The sequence below is a fragment of the Bombyx mori genome, chromosome 15 (genome assembly GCF_030269925.1).
Source record: "Bombyx mori chromosome 15, ASM3026992v2".
NCBI classification, from domain to species: domain Eukaryota; kingdom Metazoa; phylum Arthropoda; class Insecta; order Lepidoptera; family Bombycidae; genus Bombyx; species Bombyx mori.
The window spans coordinates 7,333,664-7,350,755 of NC_085121.1; the positions used below are offsets into that span (position 1 = coordinate 7,333,664).

The 17,092-nt window shown below is 34.7% G+C and overlaps 1 protein-coding gene across 1 annotated transcript in view; it reads right to left on the reverse strand.

Annotated features, from left to right (window-relative positions):
• LOC101747129 (protein sickie) overlaps positions 1 to 11,998 on the reverse strand; it is a 209,959-nt gene extending 197,961 nt beyond the window's left edge. The window contains exons 1-2 of the mRNA XM_062672477.1: positions 11,851 to 11,998; positions 8 to 238 (exon numbers count right to left, since the gene is read on the reverse strand). Of these exons, the coding sequence (XP_062528461.1) occupies positions 8 to 91 (84 nt within the window). The 5' untranslated portion in view covers positions 92 to 238; positions 11,851 to 11,998. The remainder of the gene's footprint in view (positions 1 to 7; positions 239 to 11,850) is intronic.
• Between the last annotated feature and the right edge of the window lie 5,094 nt (positions 11,999 to 17,092).

Here is a 17,092-nt window from a genome sequence, read left to right on the forward strand (position 1 = left end):
AGTTTACCTGCAGGATGGAACGGGTCTGTCTTGTGACGTCATCAGTGGAGCCTTGGATCGAGCGCGGTGCGCGAATGCATATCGGGATCATTTTGACTCATCAACTACACAGTTTGCTTCTCAGCTACATTATCGTATTAAATCACGTTCTTTTAAATCTAATGATTTAACAAAAATAGCTGCCACCATTTTATAGTAAGTAGAATAAATTTGAAATACCAGTAAATTTAAGTGCAAACTCCTGTTAATATAATTAATGTACGTTAAAAAAAAAAAAAACCGTTCAGATTTCTAAGCGATTTTAAGAGAGATTATTTAACGTTTAAAAATGATTTCTTTGATCAAAATTTAAAAGTGTTTGTTCACTGATCCCAATAAATGTTCCGGGTTAATTAATATATTTCGGTAGACTGCATCTATAATATTATTATTTTCTTTCGAGCCTCGTATTTAGAGATGAACTGACACAATGAATAATGTAACCAATATATCTTGAACTGTCAAGCCATTTTATTAACATGCCGAATTTCACTGCACTACGGAACTTTATTTAAAATTATAATCGACAAAGCTTACAGTCAGAATTTATCTAAAACATTAGGAAAAATGTTTTAGATGTCACTAAAATATATATTATACTTTTTGTTTTATGAAATTTTATTCATTTCTTTCATGCTCAATCTGAACGCATTGTAACTTTTAAATTCGTCAGTATTATTCTTGTTGATTCTTGTTGTATGCATATTATTCTTAAGCTTTCGGTAAGTCGTAGTAGCATAAAAGATAACAGGTTCATGTACTAGGATGTCGTATTGAGTGGTGTGACCATTTTGGTATTTAAATCCGGCGGGCTGATATCATTTTTTCCTACGAAATACATATTTAAGCCAACTTCACGAACGGCTTTCAAGAAAGAATATAATATCAGATGGTAAAATCTAAAATATCAGATAGTAACAAATCAGTATAATATCAGATAGTATCGGAAGAACAATAACAGATAAAACCTAAATTAATGCAATGCGGCATTCCGTTAAAAAGATGTGACAACTGTTATAATACAATTAAGAATTCGCCTTCGGTTCTTACGAGTAAAGCGGTGGTATTCGCGATCCGATATCTTTGTGTTCCTGTAAGTATTTTACCACAAAATAGTAACTAATTTAAAAATATGTGCAATAAAAACTTCCCCATCAATGTTTTCGTGAACATTATGACATATGCAAGGAACAAGGACAGTTTTCTATTTAAGTAAAGCCAGGGTCAAATAGGAAAGCTAAAATATTTCGAGTCATAATATTAATTCGATTAAGAGAGAAAAGTATCGTATGCAACCCTACACTACCATTGAAATTCAAATGAATTCTTCGAGCTACCTACCAGACCTCCCCATCCGTATTTATACATATCTCTTCGTGACGTTCACCGGTCATCGTTCTCGTCGAACCCATCGCTTACGACGAAGGGCTCGACGAGTAAATTAACCCTCAGACACAGCCCACTGAGTTTCTCGCCGGATCTTCTCAGTGGGTCGCGTTTCCGATTGTAGATTTCCGGTGGTAGATTCTGCGAAGCACGGCTCTTGCTAGGATTCGTGTTAGCAACGTCATCAGGTTTGAGCCCCGTGAGCTCACCTACTAATTAAGGCGACGCTGATATAGCCTCTCAAGGCTATCAGATTAGGTAGCAAGAAAAAATAAACATGACGTTCGAGATAGAACTAAACAAAAATTACAAATTTTTAACAATCTATAATAAGATTTCAGATAAATAGCGTAGTTCACTAATGAATGGACGTGCGTATACGTCTGCGTGATAAACTTCTGAGAATATTTACTCTACGGGCGGCGTCGACACCCACGCCACGCGCCGCTCCACTCTGGATTGCAGAATGAGCAATACTTGTAAACAACCATCATATAATCGATTCCGTATAATGAGTAATCGATAAGAAGCCACCGGAAGCCTTTTTAAAACTATTTATACTATACTCGCTGACCCGGCAGACTTCGTAGTGCCTCAATCGATAAATAAAAGACCTAAACTTTTGTTTAAAATAAACTTAAAACAAACAAAAGGAATCCGTCCGACCGGGGACACATCAAAGGAAAAACAAAATTATTATTTTTATTTAATTCCAGCATTTTCATAATTATCTACCTTTTAAACCTTCTCTGAACTTCCACAAATCCCACAATCCGGAAGCAGATCTGTGACATTAAAACCACATTAGCAGTGCGGTCGTTGGAGAGGCTGTAAATGACCGCCTCCGCTCCGACAATAGGCCGCGCCTTCCCGTCAATTGTCAACTCACATTATACATAGATAAGTTTGAAAAAGATAGTATATGAAATCTCATTTAAAAATAGAATCACATGTTGTAGCACTCAGAAAACAGCACAGAGGCTAGTTCTTTTCAGAGCCTAATAGTATGTGGCAAAAAATGTTGAAACGCATAATGGTTCCATATAGGATGAATGAACTTTGCTGCAGTATTTAGAACAAAAAAAAAACGTGTGGTACTCGGGAACACTACACAAGCGCAACGTGTGAATGTGTTGAACGCGAGCTACATGGTAGGTGGAGTGAGGGGTGTAAGGTTTTTTTCGTTACGGAATTTCATGATTCGGTCGCCGCGGTCAAGGCCCGCGATAAAATCTATGCAATAGCTTAAAAAGGGATGGTGGTATCATTTCGAAAAACCCTGCAGCACTTCGGTAATAATATATGGTTGAATAGGAGTTTATTTTGGCCTCAAATGACGGTGGTAGGACCTCTTGGGAGTCCGCACGGGTAGGTACCACCGCCCCGCCTATTTCTGCCGTGAAGCAGTAATGCGTTTCGGTTTGAAGGGTGGGGTAGCCGTTGTGACTATACTGAGACCTTAGAACTATATCTCAAGGTGTGTGGCGCATGTCTATGGGCTCCAGTAACCACTTAACACCAGGTGGACTGTGAGCTCGTCCACACATCTAAGCAATAAAAAATAAAAAAATCACTTGTCAATGATGATACGTTCTACGGAGCTCTATAAGTTTTCCGTTAATGGTATTTATCTAAAATAAGAGCCTTCTGATTTTCTATGACTATTCAATTCTAAAATTGAATTTTTAAATGATTTATTTAAACACTATTGGATGTGTATATTGTACATTTTCACTTATGATATTTAATGAGAATTACTTTTTATTACTTAATGCTGTAATTCAGTAGACATAATCATACCAAGAGTTTAGATAACATACTAATTAGTAACTTAAAACATAGAAAATTAAAATCAATTGCATACGTAATATTCTGTATAAAGCTGCTTAGTTTTAACTAAATAGCTGAATTTGCATATACATAGCAGTGTAGGCGCCAGCGGAACAATTACATTCAAATTTTCTCGCACAGTTGAAACAATGATCTCAGGTTTGTGGGATGGTCTATTGTTTTCAATTCGTTTTGTGCGCAATACGGCTGACTCTTAGCTTGATTTAGTTTAGTATCTATACTATACTAATATTATAAAGCTGAAGAGTTTGTTTGTTTGAACGCGCTAAGTTCAGGAACTACTGGTCCGATTTGAAAAAATATTTCAGTGTTAGATAGCCCATTTATCACGGAAGGTTATAGGCTACGTAGCATCACGGTAAGGCCAATACAAATGGAGCACAAATAGAGAATGTTTCAAAATAGGGGTTTAACTAGCTCCTTAACATTCTATAATTCAAAAATATTTTCACTTTTTACGTAAATGAAGTGGGGGTAAAATTTTGCATTATGCCAAAGTGACTATTCCACGCGGACGGAGTCGTGGGCAAAAGCTAGTAATACATATATAAAACTATATAATACCACAATTATGTAATTAGCGCTTTTTTGAGCACTAACGATTTAAATGTTTATGATCTTTACATTGCAATTTTCATTCTCTTTAAACAAAATATACTAGAATAATGAAAAATTATAAATATCAATGCATAAAGAAGTCTTTCTTTGCATCTTGAAAACTGCGATTTTTCATGTAAATACCTTTTTTTTTATTAACGCATTAAAACAAAGTCCTACACCGACGTTTTTATTTTAAATGCATTAAATTTATATTTCTCGTCTTTCTTTTGAATGATAAATTTTCATTCGATTTATCTTCATTCGGTGCATATTATTTATTTAGGTTTCCCATAATTATATACGCCCACGTTTACACCCACTAACTGTAGATCATTATTGCTTGCCCTTTAGATGTACGTGGGTTAGACAAACCTAAGAAATTAATAGTTTAGTTACTCTTATTTCACTAAACAATATTGATCACATCGCCGCACAGATTTCATTTTTCAATTTTTCTTTGTGTATTTGAAATAAGTTAATGTCATATATTTTTTTATGATAAGTTCAAAATTATTATATAATGTCAAATTAACGACACTTATAATTTTTTGTATAAAATATAAATATTTAAATGACAATTATGCGCTTAGTGGTTACAGGTTAACGACCGAATCAAGATATTTTCTTATTGTGATTAAAGACAAAGGAACTTACCGACTACCTGATCTTAAGTGATCTTCAACGCTCACTACGAGTATCATCGGATAGATTTTATTGAAATAACTTTCTTCTTAATTCGCATTTACTTAAATTTCAACACAATTTTATAACTAATTCATGTCGTTGCATACAAATACGAGTAAGCAATGATTGTTTTAAATTAAATGTCACTGCGAGCTTTGAGATTACTTACATATTGTAATGCATACGAATTCTGAGAGACTTTGAAGAGTCCAAAACTATAAATTAAATTAAATCCACGATTTTTTTAAATATTAAACGGAAAAACAATATAATCAACTCTTCGGAACTATAAAGAATCAATACAGAAAAATAAATTAATATATTCAATATTCACGGAACGGAAAGTTTAGAGGAAAAGTTTAAGTTTACGCTTTGAAAGCTCCTTTGAACTTTAAGCTAGAAATATCGTCAATTAGTCATCGACTGCAGCTGAGTAGGACGTGAGAAAATTAATATTGTTTCCGTGAAATTTTGAATAAACATTTAAGTACATTTAAATAGTAAAATTTTAAAAAAAATACTCTACAGACTGTAGAAGTTCGATTGAGAAATATAAGTTTACGTTTATAACAGCAACCACGTAACCATTTTTAGGGCGTTTATGAGACACTAATAAAAAATAAAATAGGTTATTTTGAAAACCGATCAGAAAATTCTAAGCTCCGAAATCTCCTAAGAAAATCATCTGACAATTTCAGTACGGTTTATCCGGGTGTGTGGCACAACAAACACTCGGCGACCTGAAACATGTTTATTTACACGCTTGTCAAAAGTTCGACACAGTGCCAGTATTTATAACCGCGGAAGGTGCGCCCCGGGGCAACGAACTTGTGACATAATCATAAAAGACGACCATCAGTAGACAATGTGAGACATAGTCCGTTAACGGCTGGTTGATGAGCACCGTTAAATATCTGGCTACTTATGTCCGTCAGCGGCATGTAACATTGTTTCTGAATGAGTAATTAGTTCAGTCAGATGTACTAAAAAATCGAGGCAATTTGTTTTAAGCAACATTTTGCTTAATACGCGATATTGTTTTTGTAATTAAAGGTTCGTTTTATTTGATATTAGTACCAAAAATTTGATGTTATTCATTGATATTCAATTAAGTTTACCACATTCACAAATAGCTGAAGAAGTTTTTTTTTTGTTTATGATAGTTTTTCCAAATATTTAACTTTAAATGATTTCCTGTAAGATTACAAAAAGTTGGTTAAACCAAATAATTTTAACCCCCGATATTTTTGTGTTATGCTATTGATTGATTTGATCGCACTTAATACAATATTTTAAGTGATTCCTGAGCTTTTATTGGAGTTTGAATATGAATTAACAACTTTTACAATTTAATCAATAGCAGTTCGCAAAAATCGACAGCAGTTATTACAATACAATTGATTGTTGATCGTATGCTACAGGGTGTGTAATGATGTTCACGTTGAAAAATAAACCCTATAAATATTCAAGATAATATAATGCAAGCATTGAAAAAAAAACATTATGTATTAAAACACATTAGCCGATGTATCTCTCGCTCAATTTCCTCAACACCGCTGAACTGAATAAAATGTAAAACATCGGGATCCAATGGATCTTTTGTAGTCACGATTCGATAACATTTCGTGCGGTCTAATCCCCGAGCTTACAAAGAAAAAACATTCGTCATTTCCATCGCCTTATTCTGCGTTGGATCGCATCACTCTCCGACGCGGCGTACCGTTCGAATTGATCCCTTTTATTTGATAAAGTATATATCAATAGTCCTCGTATGTAGGTCACAGATGTTTGTCTCCATATACTATTGTTCAGTTATAGCCTTTGATTGTTTGGCTGCGTTCGCCTATGTGTTGCGAAAACAATGGCGACAATTTTAGTACGAACAAACTTGACATGCCTAAATTACAATAAAGATGTTGAAATTTCAAATGTACAGAATTTTTTATCGTGGTACCATCTATTAGATTTGGTTGTAGTCAATATGCGACACGTTTCGGTAGTTTGTTTTATAAATTATTATAATACCCCGCAACGGAAGGTATTTCCAGAAGGTTTATCATATTGCATTCAGGTCTGTCTGGCCGTAAAATATACTCAGTCTGTCGAGTTAACTGGAACATATTTTATCATACTTTCATGAACCGGAAATTTAACAAAACCAATATATATAGACGAACGCCTATTTCAATAGCATCCTTTTTTGAAGGACAATCTTGGAGTTCAATAAGATTAAAAAAACTATATAGGTATAAGGTCGTTTAAATTTTATACGCAGGTCGTTTTTATACGCATACGAATAACTGATGATCAGTGGTCACAGTTTATCACGAACGGCAATGCCAGTGTAGCCAGCCACTGCCTATTGTTCTTTTAAAAGAAATCAAGACTTTAAGGATGGTTAGTAAAACCTGTGTGTTGGTATTTAATATAACATTTTTTATTAAAATTTATGTATGACTTTTTTCAATAAACATTCCTAAACATTAAGCTACAGTCAAGGTGGAAACTTCCGACTTTTATTTTCACCTAGAAAAAACAGTTAAAACATTTACCAATCAAATATCTAATTGTATACGCTATAAAATCGACTGTTTGATTTTTCGTGTCAAATAACAAAACGGTTCGGTCGAATTTCAAAGTTGAATACACCCATTAAAATGAATAATGAACACTTTTTGTATGAGACTCAGAAGTTGAGGTGGTTTGAAATTTAATTAATTGCAACGGTTTATTCTTTTGATGTATTAATTAAATTTAACTTTACTTGGGTTGTATAAAGATTTTGTCTAGGTTAATAAATCTACATATACATATAAGAAAACATAAGTCACAGACAAACTGGGTTTTTGGTGCACTTCAATCCAAATCCGGTTTTTTTTGTTTATCTATTTGTTCTTTCGGACATTGTACATATATGGTATAAGACTACGAATTGATTATAAGCACGATTTTTTCAATCTTTTACATTAAAATGAATTCTTCTTACAGTAAAACACAAACTATTCATATTAGCGCTAGAGAATCTCACTCTTAAAGCAACTGCTGAACGTTGGATTCCTCTTACAGCGCTATCTCCTATTGCTAACCCTAGGGTTGGCAAGCATTACAACTTTGGACACAGAAGCGCCGAAAATATACAGGAGCTCATTCATACTACTCACGCGTAATTATGTCCAAAAATGAGCAGGTTGCGCAATTATCAATTTTATTAAAATATTTTATATGTTTACTCTGTATCTTGAGCATCGCAGTATTTTTCAGGCCTTGAAACAATAAAACCTTAGGCATCGGTGTAAGAACATCTCAAGTGCTAGTTGCACTTTCCGCACCTAACTACTGAATAGAGAAGAAATAAAAATATCACTGATAAACTTTTGCTTGTTACCGACAATTTTACTTGCTTGTTCAATTCTGCGGCGGGCTTCAAGACTATGATCATCTTTTTATTAACTACCGCGCCTACTTATAATAACGGATTTGTTAAAGGTCAGTGCCACTGCTTAGTAAAGAAGCGTGAAGTTACGATGTTTGGCTTATCACTATTTCCTTATACGTTTGTAGTTGGCGTTTAAGCTGTAGCCGGTATGTCTGTAGTCTTTGTGGACTAGAGTTTGAAGATCTGGAGGGCTATCAAGATTCAGATACTTTCTTAGTGCTAAGGGCTGTAGACAATCTTGTTGAAAACTGGTTGACGTCTTTTGTGGAAATCGATCAGGAGCAAATCCACATCTAGACAAGGATTTGACTTCTTGACAAGGTTCCTTGAATCTGATGATTACTTCACGGAATCGGGATTGCGGTTTGGTAGTAAATGATAAGCGTGGCGCGTAATCAATATAAAAAACCTCAAGATACAATCTTGACACTTTGAGAACAGCAGTTGACAGTTGACGGGAAGGCGCGGCCTATTGTCGGAGCGGAGGCGGTCATTTACAACCTCTCCAACGACTGCACTACTAATGTGGTTTTAATGTCACAAATCTGCTTCCGATTTGTCTGTTATCGAACTACGAAGTTTCGTGCGTCTACTTATGTAATACATGAAAAAAAATTATCATTTGAATTAAAAAACCTACCCACCTATATGTTATTATTAATCGGGATTGTGGTTTGGTAGTAAATGATAATCGTGGCGCGTAATCAATATAAAAACCTCAAGATACAATCTTGACACTTTGAGAACAGCAGTTGACAGTTGACGGGAAGGCGCGGCCTATTGTCAGAGCGGAGGCGGTCATTTACAATCTCTCCAACGACCGCACTGCTAATGTGGTTTTAATGTCACAGATCTGCTTCCGGTTTGTCTGTTATCGAACTGCGAAGTTACGTGCGTCTACTTATGTAATACATGAAAGAAAATTATCACATGAATTAAAAAACCCTACCTATAAGTTATCGATATATATAAAAATGATTTGCTGTTCGTTAGTCTCGCTAAAACTCGAGAACGGCTTGACCGATTTGGTTAATTTTGGTCTTGAATTATTTGCGGAAGTCCAGAGAAGGTTTAAAAGGTAGATAAATATAAAAATGCTCGGAATTAAATAAAAATAACAATTTTGTTTTTCCTTTAATGTGTCCCCCGTCGGACGGATGGATTCCTTTTGTTTGTTTTAAGTTTATTTTATATAAAAGTTGAGGTCTTTTATTTATCGATTGAGGCACTCCGAAGTCTGCCGGGTCAGCTAGTTATTAATAAATTACGGTACTATTATTATATATTTATAAGTATATCCAATAAGCACACCTGTGAGATAGATATACTTGTAAAAAGAACAAATTCAAAGTAACAACAGAAACACAAATAAACAAACGTGACTGGAAACTGTTACAGTATAATTTTACACGCAGAGTTCGATGCGCCACTGATTTCTCGTGTTTATTATAAGAGCGTTGTGTGATTCTGAATTTGAAGCAAAGAAAAGATAAGACTAAATCAAATCTGATGTGTCGACGTTTCCGTAAACGATAACACAAAACAAAACAAAAAAACATCTTCGGAAAAAATAAATTTGATGCGATTTATATGGCGGGCAATGTAACACAATTAAAATCGCACTTCAATGACTTTAAGTTCAATGACCTCAAGGAAATACATAGAGTAAATTTTAATTATATATTTACTTCAATTTGACTTGTGTTCGCTCAACGATTTAAATACAATTATAATTACTCACACCTCATGACTTTAATTAATTTTATGTATAGCATTCTCTCTTTGGTTTTGTCGTTTTTTCTTGTTAAGATAGAGAACAACAATATTTTTCACTAAAACACTTGGTCTATTAAACAAACAAACAAACCTGGAAATTCTCTACAGGCTGGACGTTATGTCTGACTTTGAATTTTCTAAATTCATACTTGACAAGAATCCAAATTGCCTCTAAACGTCTGGAACTAAAAGTCTTAAAACTTTGTAGCAAATTAAAAATAGTACCTAATTATTTGATAGACCGTTATGATAATCTTCCTTGCTTACTGACTTGCAATACAATATATGTTATGTAAAAAATATCATTTCATATATTTTTCAAATTGCAACTTTTTGTATACATTGCGGCTAGCTAACTCTCAATTTACCTTTATTTATGTAAATTAAAATATTCAACTGGAATATTGTGTTACAGGTGCCAAAAATACAAGACTAGAAGAAACTCAAAACTCAAAACTCGATTTTAAAATATTTTAACAAAGATACTACTCATTCTAGAGAGACGAGACGATTAACTTTTTTTTAAATGATCATTGTATCAATAAAACATAACGTTGTACATAAACCGTGTTATCATTACACACTTACATATAGGAGATGATTAAATTACTTTACTGGTGGTAGGACCTCTTGCGAGTCCGCGCGGGAAGGCACCACCACCCTGCCTATTTCTGCCGTGAAGCAGTAATGCGTTTCGGTTTGAAAGGTGGGGCAGCCGTTGTTATTATACTTGAGACTTTAGAGCTTATATCTCAAGGTGGGTGGCGCATTTACGTTGTAGATGTCTATGGGCTCCAGTAACCACTTAACACCAGGTGGGTTGTGAGCTCGTCCACCCATCTAAACCATGAAAAAATCAATTGAAATCATCATTGTATCAATAAAACATATCGTTGTACGGAAACCGTGCTACCATTTCTTATTTATATATTACCGCTGGCTGATGTCTTAATCACAGAATCATCTCTTGGACTCGTGTTCTAAACAATAGAAGCTCAACACACAAAAGCCCATAATCATAATTAACCGTTCGACTTCAATTAAAAGTCGATGCATAGAATTTATAGTTTGGGCTCTCAACTGAACAATTTATTATGACCATTGATCTTTTGTTACGAAAGAGTAGTTCATATTTTAACTAACGAATTCCACTGGTCAAAGTGCTTAACTTTCCGAATTATTTTTAGATGTATTTTGAAAATTATTTAGAATATGTATATTATATACTCTAAAATGTATATGTGTCTTTGTCGTTCATCAACGGGCTTATATTTTTTTGTAGTCCTAAAATTCTCATTTAAAATTAATTTCTAGGTTGTCCATAAAATATCACTATTAATGATAAGGCTACCCATTGAATTGTTATGTAACGTATTTTTCTATTTTTGTAACATATTCTTTTTAGTAAACACTAAAACTATTATGCGACTTAAATCTTGGACTCCGTGGAACTATTTACTTTTAAAACTAAGCGTTTTAAGAAGAATTCCCTAATATCGAAATCCTTTTGGCCAAATAGAAAAAGCTTAATACTTTAATTATATCGCAAATTGTTTCGAATGCGCTCACAACTTCTCGTGCACGATTTATTGATACTGAAAATACGTAGCTCCTTTTTCATTACAAAACATTTTTTATACGCGTTTTTACAAAACATTCTTTAAATAAATTTTACACGCGAATTTAAACTTAATTACATTTATATACGTACAGGGGTCGTTAAACCGTTCGTTGATTGATACACTGTATTCGCTTTTTAATCAAATTTCAACGGGGTCACGTCATGTACTGTCATTATCAACAAAGTATTCGGACCTTTCATCGGGTTCATGCACGTAATATATTTTTTATTCTACTCATAACATTGTTTGTGACGAAAAATATAAATTAAAAAGTTTCATAATAAAATTACGTATAATAAAAAAAAACTACTGCTCTCGAAGTTGTATCTTCGATCGTTTGACCAAAGAAATCATCAATCAATTCTTAAATGTAACTGATACACTGCATCCGAAATCAATCGAAGCCGTCGAATTAAATGTCGCTCAGAAATCTGAAGGAGCACAGGATTTGAACACTTGCAATAACCGTATCGAAGCGGAGTGCGTGAAACGTGACGGATTTAGACGCGTAAGACTTCGCGGACTACTCGCGGTGACATCGCGCAGGCGCGCGGACTCAGCGCGGGCGCTTCAAAGACTGAATCTGACCGACTCCAGCCCGGCTCAGACAAACGCAAGGGACGCATTCAGATAGCCTAATTCTGTTGTGACAACATGAAGAAATTACAAAAAAAATTATTAATTACAAATTCGTTGTGATATAAAAACGAATTGCTGTTCGTTAGTCTCGCTAAAACTCGAGAACGGCTGGACCGGTTTGGCTAATTTTGGTCTTGAATGATTTGTGGAAGTCCAGAGAAGGTTTTTTTTTTTTTTTTTTATGATTGAAGGATTACTGGTGGCCCGGAGGCCTTTCCAGTTTCACCAGGACAGGTGGGCGAGCAAAGGCTCAGCCAGGAGGGGTGGGATTTGCTAACAGCTACCCGAGCGCCTCCGAAGGAGACCTAACAGCTCAAGAGCAGCTGCTTCGCGAATGAATCTACTACCGGATCGGAATCGCGACCCGCTGAGAAGATCCGGCGAGAAACTCAGCGAGCTGATTCATGGGTTAGGTTGCACGGCGAACTCTTTGTCGAGTTCGACGAGTACGGTTACCGAGGTCCCTAAGCCTGCTCCTAGAGCTGAAGGCGTCTAGTGCGAAGGTTATTGGATCTGATGGATCCGTAAGGACGTGCAAGAGAAGGTTTAAAAGGTAGATAAATATGAAAATGCTCGGAATTAAATAAAAATAATAATTTTGTTTGACTGATTCCTTTTGTTTGTTTTAAGTTTATTTTATACAAAAGTTTAGGTCTTTTATTTATCGATTGAGGCACTACGAAGTCTACCGGGTCAGCTAGTTTATTAATAAATAACAAATCAAAATAATTTAACATAAATCAATTCATACAGTCGAACAAATCTTCCAATGCGCTTGAATAAGGCATAGTTTCCAAGATACTGGCTGCGTTACCTCGTTGGACAGTCAGACTCACTTTTTGTGCAAAGTACCAGCCAGCTTTAGCATCACGTGTAGCCTATTATTAATTTATATTCGAAATTCGAACGTTTCCTCCAGTCATATTTAGGCATCGAGTCTAACGTATCGTAGAATTATCTAGTAACGTCTTAAGACCTTTTAAGGTTTAATTTGGTAGCTCATTGCTATTGATACCTATACTTGTCTTAAAACCTGTCTATTTTCAATAAGATGTACAAAGCCATTCACGATTAATTAATTAGTTTGGAATGTTACCCTAAAGTTTTTGCTGTGTAGAGGTTCGTTCGTTCAAGAGCCCAGCACTCGACGACACGTAGCTCTCTCGACCTGTCACTAAACTTAAATTTAACTTACAAAAATTCCAGTCTTTTGTTACAACACGAGGCCTCACGTCCGGGAAGCCGACACTTGACCTACCGACGTATTTAGATCTTTTGTGTCACGGGATAAAGGGAAGCGTGACTTATCCTATTCGAGTATTAAAAAACCTATGAATAAGACTTCGTTATTATCATAAATTTTCTGGAGCGACACTTCGATCGTAGTAAACTTGCCTTTATAGGTAAGAGTTGATGACATTTTTTTTTCTATATTAACGATGCACCATACGATGTAGATTTGTGTGGTCTTTTCTTTACTTTAAATTTGTACTGAAATATGTGTTTGTTGTTACATGAATATCTTTAATATTCGCCAATTGATTTGAATTATAATGAACTTGAAAAAAAAAGAAACTGAAATCGCATTATTTTATTAATTATTTTACTAGCGAGATAGACGAGTTCACACACTTCCTGATCTTAAGTAGTTACCAGAGCATGCATACTGCAAAAATGACGTCATATGTGTTCAGACATTAAATCGAAACGTCAGCTCTATTTGTTCAAAGATCATTTATTCATCTACTTGCTTTATTCGTTCAAAATTCATTCCGGATAACAGCAGGAACTGATGGTAGGACCTTTTGTCAGTCCGCAAGAGTAGGTACCATCACTCTGCCTATTTCTGCCGTGAAGCAGTAATGCGTTTCGGTTTGAAGGGTGAGGCAGCCGTTGTAACTATACTGAGACCTTAGAACTCATATCTCAATGTGGGTGGCGGCATTTACGTTGTAGATGTCTATGAGCTCCGGTAACCACTTAACACCAGGTGGGCTGTGAGCCGTCCACCCATCTACGTTATAAAAATAAAAAACGGAACCACAAGGGCTTCCTAAAAGAATCACCAAAGTCATGAGCTCGTCAATCCATCTATCGCTGTTAAATCAAAGCAAAGTAAAAAAAGACCTGTAACGTTTTTTCTCGGTATCTTTGCGTGGCCTACCTACGAGTATACTCTGAATCATTCATTACGAGCGATACATAAAAAAAAAACATGTATTTTTAAACTCATATCGGCCAGCAACACTGCACTATTGCTACACCGCAAACTTAAATAGCATCATTCGTGTATCTGTGGCCCAGTTCCCGCGTTAATAAAGACCTGCTGGGATAAGGAAATTTCGATGCAGTTCTTATATAAGATTATTATTTAAGCGTTGTTTAACGTTTCCAAACCATCTATACTATATCTATACTAATATTATAAAGAGGAAAGATTTGTTTGTTTGTTTGTTTGTTCTTTGTCCATTAGAAGCCGACGTTGTCCCTGATGAACATAGGCTACTTTTTTAATTTTTTTTTTAATTTTTTTTTTATTTCATGTTTGTTTTAATGTTTCCGAAGCGAAGCGAGGGCGGGTCGCTAGTTAATATTATGAAGAGGAAAGATTTGTTTGTTTGTTTGTTTCGAATAGGCTCCGAAACTACTGGACCAATTTGAAAAATTCTTTTTCCATTAGAAGCCGACATTGTCCCTGATGAACATAGGCTACTTTTTTTTAATTTTTTTTATTTTATTTTTTTAGTTTCATGTGTGTTTTAATGTTTCCGAAGCGAAGCGAGGGCGGGTGGCTAGTAATCGATAACGCATTCGATTGTATAGTGAATTAGAAAATTAAAGCAAACATGAATCAATAGGCTTTGTAAGATTATCTGTTTTCATGACTGTCTGATTAAAGATGATTGAATGCTGCACGTAGTTCTTAGATTATATTTGTCTTTAGATTCAACAAAAATATCGGTCCTGTAATAGACACATTTAGAGTATGTACGTAACTACTACGTAACACTTCATATGATAGCGGATTTAGCTTACACTTGCTTGCTATTTGCAAGCCATTAAAACATCCACCGGGCTTTGGAATGAGCTCCCCTCCACGGTGTTTCCCGAGCGCTATGACATGTCCTTCTTCAAACGAGGCTTGTGAAGAGTACTTAACGGTAGGCAGCGGCTTGGCTTTAACCCTGGCATTGTTGAAGTCCATGGGCGACGGTAACCACTCACCATCAGGTCATCAGACGGGTCGTATGCTTGTCTGCTGCCTACAAGGGCAATAAAAAAAAACATTGCAAAATAAGAATAAAAAATGAAATTGATTTACGAAAAACGCTAGATTTTAAAACTAAGATAAGATATTAAAATACTTCCAATGCTACAAACAGTGCAGGTGGATCACGGAAATGCCAGTCGGTTCGACTCTATTTTGATACGTTTTGGTTTCGCCACGGCCGCCCGCCAACGCCCCACATCAATGAACGCGTCGCCCAACGGCTCGGTTCTCCGCCCTACGATATAAGCGGAACAAACCATTTTGATATTATTATAATTTTTTCAAAACTCCAAAATATTGTCATAAATATGAGAATATGTATTGTGAAATTTAAACTAATACAATCTACGTCAAGTTTTGGTCGATGTACCAACTGTATGCGGTTTTCAGAGACGTTTTGAAATACACCTAACAAGCTTAGATGGTACCAAAGCGTGAACCTAAGCTACTTTAGTCAATACTCAATTTTATAAATATTGCCGAAGTAATACAAAAAATATTACAAGATTTTTTCTCATATTGTGATGGTTCTTAAAGAGCACTTGTGTATGTTGTGTTGTATGTGCTATGCTGTGGTGTCTGTGGAATCCTATAATAACTTAACAATAGGTTAGCATAAGCTTATCCGCTAACAATAATAATACAAAATTTGTGTGTACACATTCTTAGAAATAATTATACAGCGTTGTCTATTTATTTCAAATATAAATATGTACATATTATATTATTCTTTATAATATTATATATTATTTATTTTTTTATTCGTATCATCTCAAATTCTAATACGACAGTAAATATAATATAATATGATCAAAATATAATAGTAAGTAGGTATAATAGTAAGAAACATACGCCTTTCCAAATTTCCTTTTTTAAATTAAAAAATATATATTGCCAATTACTTTTATTGATTCGTGCAATTAATTAAATCAACGTTGACTTGAAGGCAAGTATCAAGACTTGTGGTGCCTTATAGAGCCACAAATATAAATAGGCGGTCTTATTTTCTTATTTACGACTGTTTCAGACTTAAATGTGCAACTTTTTATGATAAATTCAGTTTTTATTTCCCTTGTCGTCGCTGTTACAGGCACGGCCGAAGGGAGCTCCGGTCCCATGACCAATTTATTCGCGAAACTACTAGGTAATAAGGATCGCGTAAACTTTTTCTGTGAAGTTTTTTGTTTTAACAAATTTTTTTTTAGGTTTTTTATTTATAACAGAGCTATATTTCAATATATTTTGTTATATGTACAAAATAGTTATTAATATATGTACATGAATTAAGAAGCATAGGAGCATATAAACCCATTCAAAAATCCTTTCATGATAAATTAATATATTATTGAGTGTTATAATACTGAGTATCCTCATATCTCTTTAATATCGTCAGCTTATTTTCCTACTTAGCTCCATTTATTTATCTCTGAACCAACTATGTCGACTACTAATGTCCGTACTAATTTAGCACCTTAGCAGTAAAACAATTTCACGTTATTATCTGAACAGCGAGATAACTATTATACTTAGTCTGGCCATAAATACTGTAACAAAGGAAAACAAAAATAAGTCTATGGCAAATAACATTTATTACTTTTACAGTGTGTTAGTTTAATACATAAATATAAAACAATTTAAAGTATAAAAAGCTTATTCGAAGTGGTCTCCATTGGCTGCAATACAGTCCTTTAAACGTTGAGGCCAGTTATCAATAGAAGCACGCACTCTTTCCATGGGAAAATTTTTCACTGCCAATCGTACGGATTGTTTTAGCGAGTCCAAATTATC